Genomic DNA, 19,732 nt, shown 5'->3' with positions numbered 1-19,732 from the left:
TAATTGATAAGAGATAAGCCCTTCTCTTACTTTATATATATATATACCTTATCCTCTTTTTACAAAACTTTCAAACGCATTGGATGCCTATGGTCCCTTTTTCCTTGATCGACATAGAAATATTGGTGGAATTGTGAATCATAATGGTATTACACTGGAAAAATTGAGGATGGATGTTCTTAAGAATATTATATATTCATTTGTAAAATTGAGTTTTTTTATTTTTTTTACATTTAAAAAAAATATTATGATAAAGAATATAAAAAGAAATTGAAAAGTCACAAAACACAGAAGGCAAGAAGCATTCAAATATTAGCAGTAGCCTACACAATTGAAAGTTATTGAAAAGAAGATCAATTAAAGAAAAGAAACATAATAGTGATGGTTAAAGTGTTTAGTCCCACATTGATTCTGAGTGGGAAATTCATATACATGTGAACATCTCCTCTTATCAGATTGATCTTTTGAGATGGAAATTTACATGGTATTAAAGTGGGTTCTCTTTGGTTATGTCTGTTCTATGTTCCCTAATCATGTCCAAATGTAAGGTGGTTTCGATCCTAATCTGCCTCCACGTCAATAGTGTTAATGTGTTTACTTTCGTATCAATTCTCGTGTGCCTTTTGAACACCCCTCCTCTCACTAGTTCGGTCTTTTGAGATAAAAATTTACAGTGATGGACCAAAAAATAAGTGCGTGATAGCCAAATTTGACAAACGTGTTAACTAAAATCTATACTAACATGTTTTCGATTTTCACTCTTTGTAGTATGATTTCATAAATAAAATTTGTAGATGTCAGAAGAAAAGGGGACAAGAAGGCACGGGGTTATGGTTTCTCTAAAAAAATTCAGGTTAAGCTCAAATATTAGTGGCATGGAACTTTGAGGATCCAATCACGGGCATGATAACATGAATAGTGCTCAAGGTGAGGGATCTCTCAAAGCCTACGCTGGCTCTCAAGTGTTTTCATTCATTCTTAAATAGAAAATATCGATTTTAGTTTATACTTCAATTACTAGCAAGGTTTAGATTTCTAATATAATCATCTCTCTATTTTGATTTATTGTTTTCTTTTTACCCAGATTTAATAAATTATATTTTTATAATTAATAAATTTTATTGTTACTAACCACTTTTTCAATTCCATATTTCCGCGAATGAGATCAATCTTGAACCATCATTATTAGTTAATGCATCTATGTTTGTCTAATTTGATTACTCACATCCGTCATATGATTTATTTTCGTGCGATTATGCTTAAATATGAGATTGTTGCTTTTGCGTAAAATCTCAACAATTTTTCCATACATAAGATTATTTTAGTATTGTACTAGAAGCAAAACAAAACAAAGTGTGTGAGTTATATAGGGATCCAGACTATAAATGGATCCCACAAGTTACAAACCCTGCTTTGTTTCATCAGTACTTTCAAGTGACAGGAGTGGTGATGGTGGACCATAGGGTTGTTCGAAAGGGTGAATTATGTCACTAAGCAAGTCATTATATGGCCTCTTAAAATTAAATAAATGTAATCAATTGGTGCTTCCTAAATGAGAGAATATGATTACAAGTATGGGAATGGAAATGATTACTTTAATACAAAATTACATGATCCAGGCCATTGAGTTAGTCAACATTAGGTCAGTGGAAATATCACCATTAAGGTCAGCTTACGTGGTATGTGACTGAAAAGAGACAAGAGGCCAGAAGGTGAATAGGTGTCCAGTGTCAACGTCTCAAGGAGATGGGCTTTATGTGAACAACGTAATCTCATGTCAGGCGTGTACACCAAATTCCCATTTCTTCTGGAAGCTCACTGGCCGTCGTCACGTGCCCGTCGGAACTCTAAACTTGGTTTTACATCTCAACAAGATTCATGAAGTATCATGTATAACGAACCCTTTTTTTTAAATAAAATATTTTTTTAAAGATTGTTATGCTAAAATCCAAAACCCTCTCTACTTAGTATTCAAGAGAGAGGGTTCTCCTCCTGTGCTAATGCGAGCTCATGGAAGTCTACGTACAAGTATTAATTGATGTGAAATTTTTCATGAAGGATGGGATGATCATTTTGTCATTTTTCTATGTCTAGGCATAACGCGGCATTACCTTTCAAGCATCTTTTTTTCATGAGAAAAAAAATCTTCTATTGAGGGATGTGGCCCTTATGCACGGACATATGAGTAAAGATGTAAATCAAAATCGAAATTAAAAAACAAATCCAATTTCAGATTGAATACCCTAAACTAAACCAAACAGATTACAATATGGTTACATCCAGGACTGGAAGTTAGTGTTTATAATTCGGTTCGGTCTGGATCTGGATCTAAGTCAAGAATTGACAGTTCTAACCGAAATCAAACCGAATAACTTGATGTAACTTTTTTCTCTTTTTAAAAACTAAACACTTGACAATAATTGAATTTAAAACTGGAACCAAATAAGAACCGAATAAAAAACCCGAATAGGAATTGGAGCCGTATCACAACCAAATAGGTTCGGTACAAGTACCAATTTTCAAAATGAGACGGGACCTGATCCAGTTTTGGATCTCACTAACACTACTTGGAACCGAAATCAGAACCAAACCGAATACCTGGTTCTGGACCAATTGACACCCTTACCCTTTGTGTCTAGTCATAGGGCTCCATTGCCTTTCAAGCTTCTTTTTCTCTTATGGAAAATATTTTCTATAGTGGAGTGTGGCTCCTATGTCCATACTATAGGGTAAATATGGTTTGGTTGGGTTGGTTTCTTAAAACCTTAACCCAACCCCAGGTCCTCAAAATTCAATCTAAGTCCAATCCAACCTTGACAGGTTGATGCCAACTCAACCCAGTCCTAGTCAGTTTAACAACGATTGCCTCTATTTTTTTCATTTGTGTTATATATATATATATATATATATATAAAACCAATAGAACAGGTGAGAGTGGAATGAGAGATTACATAAAAAACCCCTTATCTCACTTAATTGATAAATAATATAATGTGGAGTTTGTGGATAAATAAGTCTAATTATATATTATCACCAATCTAAAAATCATGGTACAACATATTACCCAAACCCTATTCAGACTCAAAACAGACAAGGGTGAGTCCCCATCATCAAAACCGACTATGAACTTATGAGTCTGGACCGATCTATTGACACACCTATTGACACACTTGGTTAGATCAGCCGTGACAAAAACAAAGGAAACCTTTTCGCAATTGGTTTGGCCGGTACACAATTTCACACGCACGTGTTTTGTTTCCCTACTTCAAAGACGCGTGTAAGAAGGATGTGAGAGAATGTCTCTCGTGGGAATGCAAATCCCAAGACCAAACCTCCCCCGCGTATCTAGGACTGTATGTTGACTTCTCTTCTGGAAATTCCATCCAACCGTCCCGTATCCTCTCACAAAAAAAAAATTAAAGAAAATTCAAAATTATTTATATTTCTAACCCACCGATCAGAATATTCATATGATCAACGGCCATAATTAAATTTCAAATAAGATAAATTAAAAAAATACCGCCTCCACGTTAACAGCTGCTGACCTCACCACTGACCAAAGTCTCTCTCTCTCTCTCTCTCTCTCTTCGGCCCCTCCCGAACTTGAGAGGGTACTTTTCCATTTTTATTCTTTAAACGCGCGAAGGGGACATGCCCCTCTCTCTCTTTCTCTCTCTCTCTCTCTAGATGTCTTATAAATAAAGCAAAAGTTTTCATTTCACTCTTCCCTGGGACTCGGACCGTGAAGGAGGAAACGAAGCAGTCAGTCGCAAACGACAACAAAAATCGAATCGAAGAAGAAGAGAGAAGGATTTGGAGATTCCAGGAAGAAGAACATTGAGAGGTCGGGAAGGAAATTTGATTAAAATGCAAGCTAGGATGGAGAATTCTCTTCACTTTGATTCTCCAAGCTTCAACAGCTACTCTAACAGCAGGCTTGCAGAGATCGCAGCCAAAATCACCGAAAAATTCATGGAGGAGTCCTCTCAATCCAGATATGACGACGAGGAATATGAAGTAGAACAAGAACAACAACAACAAGAAGAAAAAGAGCTTGAAAATCGTCCTCTTACGCCGTCGCAGAGCTTAAACGATCAACCTCCTGCTCCAAAAGAGCAGAAACAAGAAGGGAACGAAGATGGCGATGGATTTGAATTCCCTGTCTTCGGCAGATCAGATCCCGATTTATCACCGAAACCTGCGGATGAGATCTTCTACAACGGCCAGATTCGGCCGATTTTCCCTATTTTCGACCGGAATCTTCTTTACGCCGACGGCCACCACCGCGATTCTAACAAGACTCCGAAAAATCGCTCGTCTCATCGTCTCCCTCTTGGAAAACTCATGATCGAGGAGCGCAGCAACAACGATGATCCTCCGTCTTCTTCCTCATCCGAAGCCGATGAACTCGAAAATATCCCCGACGGATCTTACTGCGTTTGGACTCCGAAACCTGTCGAAGCATCTCTGGAGAAATGTAAGAAGAGTAATTCCACCGGATTCTCAAAGAAAACCTGGAAGTTCAGAGATCTCCTTTACCGGAGCAACAGTGACGGTATGGATACCTACGTTTTCCTCTCTCCTTCAAAGACAACAATGATGAAGAGAAATGACAAAACTGAAAAAGCGTCCGCTGACAGGGTGGAGGTCGGCAAATCTCATCCGCAACACCACCACCACCAACACCAACAGCAACAACTCAAGGAAAAGAGCAACTCTGTTTCCGGCCAAGTTAAAGTCGCCGCTAATAAGGGGAAAGTGAAGGCCAAGGTAGCTTCCGGCGAGGCATTGTCGGCTCACGAGAGTCATTACGTTCGTTACAGAGCTCTAAAGGAAGAAGATCGTCGACGATCATATCTTCCTTACAGACAAGATCTGGTTGGTTTGTTCGCTAACGCGAATGGTGGTGTGAGCAGCAGGCGTACTCTCCATCCATTTTAGAGTATTATGGTGTGTGTCTCTCTTTGTTCTTTCCATTTTTTTGTAACCAATTTACTATTTTCATAGGAGTTTGGGTGTGAAAACTCCGATCATTCATCACTGAATCACAATTGTTCCTTCCATTGGGATCTTGGTTTCCTTGGATTACAGAAATTCATTTGGGTTTTTTTTTTTTTTTTTTTTGTTCAAAAGAAAAAATTTTGGGGAGGGGAAAAAATACAAAATTTAAATACGAAATGATGATTACTTGTAATTGCAGAATTAATACATGAATGGAGAATTCAAGTTTAAGATTATGTGCAGCGTGTATAATTTGTGTAATTTGCATAATTTTTTTCTTCCATTCTCATTTTGTTTCTTCTTAGGGGAAGAAGGTTGACAAAGGTGAGACTCTCTCCTTTTAGATTTGCTTTGGCTTTTTGGGTTTTCCTTGCTTTCTCATTTGTTTATTGTGGCAAGGTTCTCTCCTTTTAGATTTGGATAGCTTTTTGGGCTTTCCTGTCTTTCTCATTTGTTTCTTCTGGACTTGGGTATTGGGTGGTAAGCAAAACTGAGTTCAGATTTGAGAGATGTGAGCTTGAAAAGATGGGAACAGATGGTGATCACGTCCAAAGGCCTAATATTAAACAATTTTCTTCTGTTCTTTGGTTAGGGACTGGGAATCTGAATCCTTTTATTCTATATTCTGTATGCTTTATGCATCAACATTAAACACACATGGATTGAAGTTATCTTAATTAATTGATTTTTTCTCTAATCTGATTGACTTTGAATTTTGAGTTGAATTTAAGAATTTTTTATTTTTTATTCTTTTTGTGTGTATATATATATATATATATATATTCTCAATTAAATAGTTATATGGACTGAATAAAATTAAGGGTGTCAATTTAAGATCGGAATTGGGAACCTTCCTGGATACCACCTACTAAATTTCGAACCAACTTGGGATGGTTTTGGGGGTTGATTTTGGACCGATTACTAAATGGAAATAGACGGTTCATTAATGCAGTTTTTTGATTGTTCAAGAACAAAAAAAACCAATAAAGATATGATTGGAATTGAAAATAAATCAATCACCGCTCGAGTCGGTTGGTTGTGGGTTTGAGTCTTAGCATACCCCACTATCGTCCATTGATCTTGTTGAAGCATTGCTTGCCGTACAGGGGCTTGTACTGGGGTTATGATCACTACCACGGAACACTACTTTTTCATTATCAAAAAAAAAAAAAAAAATTGAAACCACCAACACCCATTTAATGTTCCTTTATAGAAGGAAAACCAATAAAGATGTGATTGAAATTGAAACCACCAATACTCATTTAATGTTTCTTTATACCGTTCTAAGTATAATAAGGAATGGGGCTGACTAAGAGATTCTCTATTCTATTATGATTTTGTGGATACCATGTGCATGATATTATTTTCTAACCCTTTCATTGGTATAGTATGTAGATTCTTTCTTACACTATCCTTGTAGGAAACCTTCCCTGTTGTTAATTAATACTTAATGGATGAATCTTTGTTGTCACTAAATTGATTAGAAACTATTAATTGCCACTCATCTTATTTGTTGTATGAGATTTTATGAAAATAAAACAATGATGATGATGACGATGACAAAGGGTGATATCGAAAATCAGGTAACTTGTCTTATCAATATAAAATATGTTCATTTTTCGAGAAGTTTCCAAGAATTAAATAAAATCATAGGATAAGTTGCCTGGATTTAGATCCTCTCCAACGTCATATAGAGTTAACACGCATATCAAGTAATTAGGAGCCCCTTGGAGTGCATGTCCACATGTTGGGGTGCGTGCCCATAGTGCTCCTAACTTAAGATGTGGCTAGACTCTCTCCAACTCTGGAGATGCTCAGATTGGGTTTCCTAGTTGAGCATATTTTTTTGTAATTTAATTCATTCATTAATATAAAAAAATAAGGATTGATATGATTTACCCTCTTTTAAAAAATATATATATATATATATATATTATACTAAAATGGAAACACTGTAAGATTCCGGCCTTTTCTTCACCAACCTTATTTGGAACAGTATTATCTTATATTTAATTTTTATAACTTATAAAGGTTATATTGTAATTATCAAGAAAAAAAACAAAGGGTTGAAGTTTAATTATTTGTAGACGAATTATTCAATTATTTGCATGTTTGGGGATTTATTTGTATGCTTATGATTTTTGAACTTATTTGAGTGCCGAAAACTGGACTGTCTTATTATCAAATGAATTTGGATTCTGGTTTTGAAACCGTTTTGTCCCAATCACCCATGACCATTCTGATTGACACCCTTAAAAATGATAATGCACATTTAAAATAGAGGTTATCTAAATGACACCACAATAGGTAATTTAGAACTTCGAACCTTCTTTTGATTGTCTATTGTTTTATTTCCAAAAGTTTTTAAACCCAAGGACAAAAATAGATTTTCAAAATATTTTGAAAATGAGTTATCAACATGTCATTATCTTTACATATTTTTGGAATAGACATGTGAAATAACAAATTTTTATCTTGGTTGAATTTTTTTTTATTTATTAATCATTCTTTAGAAAAAATTATTATATAATACTAAAATGAAAAATAAAAAATTATAAATTATTTGATACCTTAAAAGGTGTCATATGTAATTCTGTCTGAATTTAACTAGCTCCGATTACATGGAACAACACGCTTGGGGAAAAAAAGGGTTTCTTTTTCTGTTATGTGGCCTTTACCTCTGTGAAGAGTCATAAAAGAGAGGTAACCTAAACCCATAAACATGTAATGACCTTTACCCAAAAAAAGAAAAAAAAATAATTAAAAAGTATCTTAAATTAAATCCTTCTACTTATAAGTATATGATTCACCTAATTGAAAATTATCTTAAATTAAATCCTTCTACTTATAAGTATATTGAAAAAATATCTTAAATTAAATCCTTCTAGAAGGCAAGAGACTAATCTTTATGCTGTTAGTGTGAAGTGTAAATCAAGAAGAAATTTATTCGTTTTATTTGTTGGATTCAGCTAAGGTGCTACGTAATTGGTTAGTTAATAATTATCATCTTCTTTATAGATTTTAGGTTAATAAGCATATAATGGAATGGTGGATAGAGTGTTTGACTTTCAGAAAGAATAACTAATATTTTATTTATTTTTTATTAATAAATGAACTAGATTTTTATTTTTTTAAATCCCAACTGGCAAACGCAATCCTATGAGACTTATCCCATGATTTGATTCAATTCTTAGATGGAAACTTCTTTAGCCATAAGAGATTCCTATGGGCTTGAAACTAGTATACCTAATTGGACTTTGGGATTGTGTCCTTCTCTTTTGATCCTATTGGTTTGAACCAGTCAACTTGGGTTGGGTCCACCAGCTTTCTAGATCCCTATTAAGGTTTTAGGTCACCTGGTATTTTGGCATATCTGAGCATTGAAAACATGGAAGAGTCAACATGGTGGGCACCATGGGTGAGGGGTTTGGTCTCATTCAATTTATTCGGCGGAGAAAGTTTATCCATCAAGGCTCTATTAGGATAAGCTTATCTTAATATTTGCCACATCTTAGCTCTAATGGCACTCAAAATTTATCATCTCTTGTAAATTTCATTTCAATCCAATATAAAGTTCTAAACTTTTTTGAAAAATTAAATGCTAAATAATGAAAATATAATTTGATCATGTTTACCCAAAAAAAAAAATTGTAATTTGACAATTGAAAATAGTTAATATGGTTGAGATGGAATCTCATACTTTGACACATGACTCATTCATGTATAAACTTATCCAATGGTTGGTCTTACCAAGACTACCCCTCCAACTTGGTTAAAAATGGTAACCCATCATGAGAAGTTTCTCTTGAAGAGAGTTGTTCAAAGTTGCATCTGATATACATTCTAGGTTGGAATGAGATGCGATTTTTTAGTCTCACATTATAACCCTAAATTGGTTTATTCAGGTCCTTTGGGTTGGATTTACCAACATTGTAATTTTTTGGGGGGAGAAGAGGAACACTACCCGCATGCATGGCTTTTGCATCAATGCACAGACCAATGGGAGCCTAGGCAGTGGCATCTTCAGTGCACTGGATGCTTCTAGGTCTTTTCACATCCAGCTGTATTTGAGCACAGAGGACGCAAACGGGCATTATTCTTCTCCCATTATGTCATGCAGTCACATTTGAATCAGTTAGACCAGTTCCCGGTCTGCTCTTAAAACTGTTCCTGCCGTATAGAGTCTGGACCTGGGTAACTCCTCATGGAGTGACAAGAGATTGGGTCAATAACTTAAGAGCTTCAAAGTATGGTTCAAACTTCAAAGTCTATACTTGCAATGCAAAGCAACTACCTCATCCAATCACCATCAATAACGAGAAAGGGAGGAAAAGGGTATTCTGATTTTTTTTTTTTTTTGGGAACAAAGGGATGTGTTGCTGGAGATGCCGTTTCCACTGTTTTGAGACGGGAGTATTGTAAAACAATCCTTTTGGTTCTTTACCCAATTATAGATGGATTTAGATCCTCTCCAGTCGTGTTAAATCAGATTACATTGTTTATACAATGTTTGATATGAGCAAGATTATAGATCGGTAATAAGCTAATCAATTATCAGTTGATCAACGTTCGATCAAGACCTATGAGGACTGATTAGTTAAATGATTCAATCACAATCTTAGGTCTTAAAATGATAAGGACTGATTAGGCCTGACGAAAACCGACCAAGACCAACAAGTTGACACCCCTATTTTTCTACATTGTCACCTTCCACAACTAATGAAGGGAATGAATGATTGGAATCAGATATTGGATTAGTTTCTTAGGGGTTTATTCCATTTCATTTCCTTATGTTTTTTTATGATAGAAATTCCATTCCATTTCCACTCGCCACTATTTTGGGGACATGATATTACAGGAAAAACGTTATAAAAGTCCATAAAGAGAGATTTCTTGGATGCCAAGGCCAAAAAAAGCCTCCGAAAAGAGATTTTTTTTTAATAAAGTTTTCTTCACCACCCAATGTTGATGTTCACCACACGGATCATGTTGGTGTATGATGTTTTGTATTCTATTACAGCTTAATCCATGGAGTATTGGTGCAGGTGCCTCGACAAGTAGGCCCCCCTTACATAGCGGGGTATTGGGGGCGCAACCCTGCTCAAATTTTTTTATTTGAGGGCAGTTTAGTACTTTTTGGATTAGGGTTTTTCGTTATATATTTGTTAGAGGGTTTCTTTCTCTGTAATGCAATAAATAATGAGAGGTATGAGAACGAGCGCTGTAAACCTATTCTCCATTGATAGTGAAACAGGATCTCATCTCACCGAGGATATAGGCAATCTCCAATGTATTTTGCATCGTTTTAGGGTTGTGTTTCTACAGATCAAAGGGATGCGCATATCTTGTCCTTCTTCCTTTACGTTTGGTAGCCAAGAAAAGAAAAGAAAATAAAATAACATAAATTTGAAGAAAAAGATAATCACATTAAAGAATCATGGTGTAATTTGAGGCTCCTATACCCGCACAAAAATGTTTGCTCAAGCTGCTCTTTGGTCCTTTGACCCAACCCACACTGGGCCACTTCTCTCAGCCTCAGGTTTCACACCCTTTCTCCATATAAAAAACCGTCTTACGAAAATCTGAGTCGGGATCAAATCCGTCAGTGTCGATTCTGATTCAATCGGTTAGAATCAGTTGCAGAAACTCTAATTTCGAACCCTCAGATATGAAAATCCAGCGGTTCTTACAGATTGATTCTTTGAAGTTTGAACCCCCTTTTGAATATCCTGATTTCATATTTGATCTTCACATTTTTGCTATTGTATCCTTCTTTTAATCGGTAAGATTGCAGAAAATCAATAAAATTGTGGTAAGATCTCAAAATTTATTGAATAAAAAACTCCACAAAATCACAGATTTAAAGACTCCACTTCTGCAACTCTTCACTTCTACCCTATTTCAATTTCTAGGGTTTCAATCGATTCCATCCGATTCTGGACCAATTCCAATCAGATCAGAATCGTAATAACTTGGACACGTTTTAGTTTTTGTGACAATGTAACATTTGTATCCATGCACTTAGCCAACATAAAGGAGAACCCAATAAGAACTGAAATGAAGAGGAAAAAGTGCGCTTCCTGAAAATTAAAAGCACCAATTTTTTTCCCTCCTCCAATTTCCCTTTTCTATTTGCATCAATGCTATCAAATGGATTTTCTGGTTGCCAACAAGAAACTATATGCATGAAATCATACATTTACAGATGCTCTTCTTTGTTATGCAGAGTTCACTGCAAATCATGCAGGGACTGGCCTTAAGCTAGATGATGGTTCTAAACTTGCAGCAAAGTTCCGGGCCCACAGATCATAGTGTATGATCTCCTCCAGAGATGGGTTCGTCACTAACTCTGTCTGGTGCTTATTGCAGGTTAGTTCCACAACTTTGAAAATATCCAGGTAGCTGATTCTGAAAAGTTCATGCCACATGCTTACAAGCAGATGAATCTAACTTGTCTTAAGAAAATTAGCACAAGTCATTGTCAGACAAGATATTTAGTTATTCCCGCATATCTGAATCTAATACAAGATTTTGGAGAAGCAACAAGCTATATCAAATCAAACCAAGTGTCAATGAGATGAACAGCCGCCCTACAGAGAATACAGTGTAGATATAGAGGTTGTTTCAGGAAACAGACTCTCTCTCTTCTTTGAAGAGGTATTCACACCTCTCTTCAGATCATGTCAGGTTAATCAACACCCTTTTCATTTGTGTTGATCTTCTTTTCTTCTTTTCAATAAAATAACATAGCATTGAAGATGTGTTCGATGATTAGGAAGAAGGGGCTAGCACCAAATGCAAAAACTACAAACTTTTTTTGGTAGCACAAATAACTCGTCAATCAGATAGCTAGCTAAGGGGAACTTTATGCCGAGAAGAAACCATTAGGTTCTACTATTATCAAGTACAACATAGCTTCAATGCGTTCCCATGATTACATAATTTTTTATTTTTTTCAATGAAGCATGATTCTAAGAAACATTATCATAATTATACTCCGATATAGATTGGATTTGTAATTTGAAGACAGAGAAAACTTACCAGGAAAGAAGCTAGCAGTTTTGCACTTAATTTCAAACTCGTTAAAGCATTTGTTTGAAAATTTTAATTTCCAGTTACAGACTGCTAGACAAAAAAGACAGAAATGGTTCTATATATTCTTAGAACAGAAATATGACTTTAAATTCTTCAGATCCTCCGTGGAGGACAAAAGCCTCTTGATAAGGAGTACCAAAAAAGAAAATACTTGATGAGGATGGACAGGCACAAAAGAAAATAAGTGACTGAGACCTTCAAGGAACAAAAAAAAAATCAAGAAACAAAAGAACTTACTTTTCAGCAATAAACATCTCCACAGCTTTCTCATTTGCTGCACTCAAAACCCCAGTCATGGTGCCTCCAGCCCGTCCAGCAGCATAGGCAAGATTCATGGATGGGTATTTCTCATTGTCAGGCGCTTTAAATGTTAGGGAACCAACCCTGCATAATCCCAATTCATATTCAATCGTGAGAGAAAATAAGTGAATCTAACTACAAGTTCAACTTGGCTCTCTCCATTACCTAATCCCAGGGATTCAAATAATTCCAACTAAAACTTTCCCAATAGTCAGCCAAAAAAAAAAATCATTAAAGCTCTCCATAATGACTATGAGTATCCTAGTAATTCAGTCCATACCAACTCAACTATGAGTAGAAAACGGACTTTAACACCATGATCATATCCATGTGCAAGCTTACAAGTGATCAATATACAGCTTGGACAAGAGAAAAAAAATATTTATCAGCTTGACTGTGAATATGAGGCAGTTGTCCAAAAGTAGGAGTTTGCCCTTTCTCACTATATTTCAGAGTTATTGGCACATGCCTGTACTTGGTTGATAGATGCACCGTTAATATGACGTCATGTTTTCAAGTTATCATTAACACCAGAAAAACCACCTCAAATGATAAATTTGAAAAAGTAAATAGAATAAAAGACTAACCTAATGGGTGAGAACACAATATGAAAGTAGTGCCAAAGAATTACAGAAATTTCACCATACTTGTGATTTAATCTATATTCTTCTTATCTATCTTTTCTTTTTTCTTCTTTGAAGAGTATTACAACCCAGTAGACAATAATGTACTTATTGCTGCTGCTATATTGAGAGTAAGAGTATAGTGCAATGAAAAAGGGAAAGAGGTCCCTACTTGCAAAGATCAAGACGAGGCCAAGTTATCTCTGAGCAGTGAATTCTGTCTGGCCAAGATAGTGTGTAAAGAATTGGCAGGCGCATGTCGGGCCATCCTAATTGAGCCAATACAGATGAATCCTGGGAAAAACAAGAAAATAAATCCCGAACTATCAGTGCAGAGAATCTAGTGTGTAAAATCAAATGTTCAGTTTATTGTAACTTCATGTGCCTGCCATCCTAATTGAGCCAATACAGATGAATCCTGGGAAAAACAAGAAAATAAATCCTGAACTATCAGTGCAGAGAATCTATTGTGTGTAAAATCAAATGTTCAGTTTATTGTAACTTCAATCCAATGCCTCCACAGAATACCCCCTCCTCCAAAAAAAAAAAATAGAGAGTAAAAATAAAGGTTATCCTTTTAGAATTTTATCACATGATGAAGAACACAGAAATAAATCATCAAAGAGACGACTGTGATGATGGAATAAGGCAAGAAATGAACCTGGGTCTCAACCATTGAGTGTATAATTGACTGTGGATGAATCACAATCTCAATATCATCATATTCAGCCCCAAATAGATAGTGAGCTTCTATGACTTCTAGGCCCTGTTAAGAGGGGAAAATGTGGGGTGCAGGAAGGAAAAGGGAGCTGGGTTTTAGTTCCTCAGATGATGTATGATTTAGCAGATAAGGTAATATAACATGGGAAAAAAACCTAGAAAACAGCTAGACAACTAGGAAAAAATAGCAAACCTTGTTGAAAAGGGTAGCAGAATCCACTGTTATCTTTTTACCCATATTCCAGTTAGGGTGTTTTAAAGAATCAGCAACTGTCACTTCTTTCAATTTTTCAACAGGCCAATCCCTGTCAGGGAACCACAAGTACTTGGTTAACCCTAGGTTCCAAATGCTGGATCAATAATTAAAGGAAAAGTGTAAAAGATATGATTTTTTTTTTTTTAAATCTATGTGAATTAAATAATCTACAACAAATAGGTGACATCTGACTTTTTTACTCATTCACTTTCCTCTCTCATTGAGAAAAGATGTCATTTAGTTAGGAAAAGGGCTTACTTAAGTGTCCATCTTATTGAAAGTCAAGTAAAATCACTTTTCGTAGAGAAATAACCATGCTTTCTTCTTGGCCACTAAAAGTGGCATAACATGGGGTTTGAAACACTTATGTTGAGTTATGAGTTGTATGACTTCACACCTGAAAGCTCCTCCTGAAGCAGTCAACAGGATGCGTCTAAGTGCACCCTCCGGCAAACCCTGGATACACTGGAGACAGGAAGATCTCTCTCAGCTTCTCTAATTGACATTGATAAAAGATGGAGCCAAAAGGATGCATCTAAATGAACATGAAATTTTTAAACAAGTAAATACTAAAATAGATCCTTTTCGTGTTATTGCAAACAACTAAGTGCACAATAAGATGGAAGAATGTCAAACATGTATCCCGAATTTATAGGAGGACAGACACTAGAGGGGGGAAAAAAAGTAGGGGGAATGGAGATACTGGTAAGATAACATGTTCAGAGTTCAGACCTGAAAAATCGCAGAATGTTCAGAATCAGCAGGAAGTATTTTCACTTTATGCTTGTGAGCAAGAGGAAGCACAAAAGGACCTCCAGCAATCAAAGTCTCCTTATTTGCCAATGCTATATCTTTTCCTGCTTCTATTGCAGCCACTGTGGGCTACAAAAACAATACAGAAAGAGCAATGGTCAGCCAAATGGCTTATTTGTTCCCCCTTTTTTAAGTGTTGTACTTTTGCTTGTAAGTAATGCATAAGGTATTCAGGACATTGTTTCTCCTTTTGCAAATCATAAAGGAAAGTCAATTAAAAAAAGCATTGCAAGATAAATCATGGTTATCTATGCAATCAAATGTATTTTCACATAGCATCAACTGTGCAGTGAGATGGAAGTACCTTGGAAGTGCCTCGTAGAATCAATCATGCAGTGAAATAGGAGTATTGAGGCTTTTACCAGTACCTCCAGGCCTAATTGCACATGATTATGCCAACAGTTTTGCAGTCAGCAACAGAAAAATAATTTTATTGGAAAGAGAAGGAAAAACAAATGCTTTTGCACACTTTTTTTAGAAAGCAACAGTAAAATAATTTTATAGTAAAAAACAAAGGAACAGGAGAAAAAAGCACAAAGTTAATAGGAAACTGGTTAGAAGTTTCAATTGGGAAACAAACTGCTATAGTGCCACCACATACTACAGCACAAAAAGATATGTCCTCTTATTGAATGTAATGCATGTTCCCTGTTTCTTCCCATCTTCTTTTTATTTATTTCATTATCTGTTCATTTAAATTCTATATAAACCAACCAAAATGTACTATAATGTCTCAAAATCCCCCAGCTGAACCTTCCCCTCATGCCCCAATCATTTAACTCCAAAATCAATCTATCCTTAATCAGCTTAATTAAAAAAAATCAAAACATAAGGATTTACACATAATCCTATTTCCATTTACCAGTCTGCTTTAGCCCTTGTGCATTAAACTGTTAGTGGACAGTTATGCCCAGTTCTCTCCTTATGAATATATGACTATGGTTGGTTTTGGCCTCAAAACGCTCAGATCGGTGAGGCCCTAGCACTCCCCAGATTACATATGTAAGTTTTAAGCACCAAAACTAGCCACTAAATGGATCCTAGCCTTGGTAATATTCTGTTTTCAAGTAGGGTAGGGAAGTAGGATGGCAACTTGTATTGGTCATTTTGTAGCCTTCTGGCATACAATTTTGATAAATCAATTCAGAAGATTCCCAGCTCTTGTTAGCTTAGATCTCCCATCCATTTAGTAAGTGTGGGACAGCCCACAAACACTCATGACAAAGCTTTAATAGGAGGGATCCATGTAAACATGCCAACATAAACGATGGTCAAACTAAAGGATTTCAGCCTTTACCTTCAACCTGCACAACCTACTATTCCTGTTACTACGGTGACAGCATCCGGATGACGAGCAACCTGACGATGAATGAAAGCAATGCACGTCAATGGATGATTTTGTCACTACCATCTAAGAAGTTAGATAAGTGTAACATAGTATCCACACCTCTATAACGCCTTGCTCTCCAGGAATGATCTCAGGCTTGTGCTCAGCATCAGCCAAAGCCTCCTTGAGTTCATCAACTAATGATTCGTTTCTAACTGCAACTACCTGAGGTTTGCATCTTTTCACCTGTTTTTTGTTTTTTTTTGTTTTTTGTTTTTTGTTTTTTGTTTTTTTTAAGAGGAAAAGGAAACAACTAAGTACCCCAAAACTTGATTTAGGGGCTTCTGAGAATTAATATACCTCAAAATTTTCCAGAAATTTAAAATTAGACATGTGATCACCTGATCAGCAAGAAGAGTCACATTGGAACAAGCTGCCAGTGCTACAATCCTGAACTTATCAGGGTTCTCAGCAACAATGTCCAAAGTCTGAAAGCAGAAAATTACAAGAATGCAAATGGCATACATTTAGGCAACAAATACCCAAAATTGGTTAATAGAGAAAAAAAAAAAAAATTAAATGCATGCGACAATAAGCTGGAGATGTGGTACCTGAGTTCCAATAGAACCAGTGGATCCAACTATGGAAATAGGCTTTGGACCATCCGAAACCTTATGTCTTAGCTCTGGAACAGCTCATCCTGGCCAGGCTGGAGGAGGTGGCTGTGCTGAACAACAACCTCTTCCACCAAATTTGGTTCTGTTTTCCTTTCTCTTCAAAGGAAATCCTCCTGTAAAGTGTAAACTCAAATAAGACCAAAATTTCAAGTCCGAAGTCTGGCAACTAGACAAAATGATATAGCAAACAGATCCTCTCTCCCAGTCTGCCAGTAAGAAGCATAAATACATGCAACTATAGATTCTTGAAACATGAAAAAACTATATAATGCTTCTGAGCCCATACTTGGTTTAAGTACTGCATCACAACTGTAAGATCATGCATTTGAGTCCAAACTACAACTTCCCCAAAAAACAGCAAGGGGGAAAAACGCTGGAATATAAATTTTTGGGATACACAAAAATTTCTCTCCGAATGGTTTGTGAGAAAAAAAGTACTTGAAAACTGAGAAAGAAAACCATAAAACAAAGCAGTAGTTCAATAGGTACATGAATTCATATACCAATCCAAACAACAAGATCTGTACTGTTACTTCAAAGCTCACCAAATTCATGAATTCTCAAATAATCTTTTAAAGCGCGCAAAATCCATTGTTTTTTTGGACAGGAGTCAAATAATCAAACCCAAATCCCAGAAGCTAAGTGTTCTTCTGATCATAACACCATCCCATCAGAGATTCAGAATAATGTACTCAACTACCCGAAAGATCATATATAACACTTTTAACATTGAAATAAGCAGAAACAAGTCTTTGATAGAAGCCAGTCAACAAAGTCCAGATAAGGGCAACAAACCGAATCAAGCTCAACTCATGGTCTGGGTTAATAACTAAAATCACACTTTTAAGCAGCTAAGAAAGAGCAACAGAGAGAGGCAGAACAAGACTTTTGATACTGAAGAAGAAGAAGAAGAAGGGGGAGGAAAGGGAGAAAAGTATCAGACCTGTAAGCTGGAGAAGGTTGGGTTTAGTAGAATCCAGAAAGGAAACACCCCTGATTTCCGTAGAAGAAGAGAATTTCAGAGCCATTTCCAGTTCGCCACTGGAAGAAGAACACCAGACTTTGTCAACAAACAAGACTCATAGACAGAGAAGGTGGGAATCTATAATCAAAATAAGCTCGTGGGCTCACAGTGTACATGTGTCCGTTATTTTGTAACTCTCGGGCCCGGGCGACTTTTCCGAAGGCTAAAATTAGAAATGGAGAATAAATATGGTCACTCCTCCTGCCATGGAATTACAGTTGGCAACCCCAATTATCCACTAGAGCTACTGTGGACCCCTGAAGTGATTAGTGATTAATGGTTAGTTACCAATGTTAAGGATTAGTGTCACTTATAGTGTACATTAGTAACTTCTGTTGTAACTACTCATGTGGAGTCTGTTAGATTGTTAAAGTTCTTACCATTTGTAATCACATAAATATATATATATATATATATATATCTATCTGTAATCAATATCACTGATATTAATAAGAGATATAATTAGTTCTCACATGGTATCAGAGCTTGGGTGTAATAGGTTGGTTCCACTGGATTATGGATCGGATGCATTGTCGCAGTGAGATTTAGTCAAGCAGGTGGTGGCTTGAGAGACCCAGTGTGGGAACGCATCATCATGTGATGTACATGAGTGACATACCTATCGGTTAATCCCGTTTTTCACACTCGAATGATGCATATTTAAATCAATTTTCATTTTGTTAGAGAAATGGTGGCTTCCAAACAGTTAGTCGTTCGATATATCTCCACACTGGATCAAATGGCTGATGCTCTCACTAAAGGCCTCTCTCGTGTATGCTTCTAGTTTCTTAAAGGCAAGCTCAACGTTGGATCCCCCATGCTGAGCTTGAGGGGGCCTGTTAAGGACTAGTGTCACCTATAACGTACGTTAGTAGTTTCTGTTGTAACTACCCATGTGGAGTCTATTAGATTATTAGAGTTCTTGCCACTTATAATCACCTATATATATCTGTAACCAATATCACTAATATTAATAAGAGAAATAATTAGTCCTCACATCCAAAAGCCCAAAATAAATAAACACAATTAATTAGAGTGGCACCCAATTTCTCTCTCTCTCTCTCATCTCTTTATATAAAGATGAAGTGACTCTCCTGCCCTTCTATGTAAAGAAAACTGTTCTATAAAAAAACATCTAATTGGTGTACTTCTATATCCTATTTTCTTGGATAATCCTCTCCTTATATAATCAATAATGGTAAGAAATTGTTGTCTACTCACATAGCTTTGCACCAAAGCGAATGCTAATAAGAATGTGTGCGAATACATATACATGGATGGGATATTTTATTTCACAAGTGTGGAGTGGCAATTTTACTTGCTTATGTGTTTAGGCTAGGCTACACGACATTGTCAAAGCGCATGGTGGCATATCTGTATTTGATAGAATAAACGAACATACTCATGAAAGAAATAATGTTTACATATAAATAAAAGAATCTAGAGTGATTAATGAATAAAATATTACAGAATCTAAAATACCTCTAGCCGATAGTCATATGAATGAACCGCCAAGAACCCATATGACAGTTGATTTGATTGCCCTAATTATAGCAGGGTATTTTCGGGATGTTGATGAATAAGGGATATTTCTATTAATCGACAATATCTTTTGTTTTGTCTAACCAGCATCCGAAATATCTACTTTATTAATAATCAATATTAAACATTTTATTAAGGATAATTTTTTCATAATTAATAAAATAAATTGTGGATGCATGTGTCAGATGATATTGCCTCTTTTGAGTTGCGTGTATGATGAAGTCTTCTGTTTTTATATGTTATCATTAAATCTGCTGGTACATGTAATGTGAGTTTTCACTACAATGAGTCAATAACAATGACGATGCTTTTAAGCTTTTTGCGCGCGCCGGGGGGGGGGGGGGGGGGGGGGGG

General features: G+C 36.1%; 1 protein-coding gene and 1 pseudogene across 1 annotated transcript; one reads left to right on the top strand and one right to left on the bottom strand.

Moving 5' to 3' along the window:
* Positions 1–3,710: 3,710 nt before the first annotated feature.
* Positions 3,711–5,071, top strand: LOC122077378. The gene has a single exon (XM_042643318.1). The coding sequence runs from the start codon at positions 3,868–3,870 to the stop codon at positions 4,939–4,941; it is 1,074 nt and encodes a 357-aa protein (XP_042499252.1). The 5' UTR covers positions 3,711–3,867; the 3' UTR covers positions 4,942–5,071.
* Positions 5,072–10,808: 5,737 nt separating this feature from the next.
* Positions 10,809–17,955, bottom strand: LOC122075869 (annotated as a pseudogene).
* Between the last annotated feature and the right edge of the window lie 1,777 nt (positions 17,956–19,732).

The sequence above is a fragment of the Macadamia integrifolia genome, chromosome 4 (assembly GCF_013358625.1).
Source record: "Macadamia integrifolia cultivar HAES 741 chromosome 4, SCU_Mint_v3, whole genome shotgun sequence".
In the NCBI taxonomy this organism is placed as follows: Eukaryota; Viridiplantae; Streptophyta; class Magnoliopsida; order Proteales; family Proteaceae; genus Macadamia; species Macadamia integrifolia.
Note: the sequence above shows the minus strand (reverse complement) of the source record. Positions and strands in the feature narration are given on the sequence as shown.

What these genes read in the sequence shown, in the direction of transcription:
- LOC122077378 (XM_042643318.1), top strand. Translation starts at nt 3,868, where the DNA reads ATGCAAGCTAGGATGGAGAATTCTCTTCACTTTGATTCTCCAAGCTTC.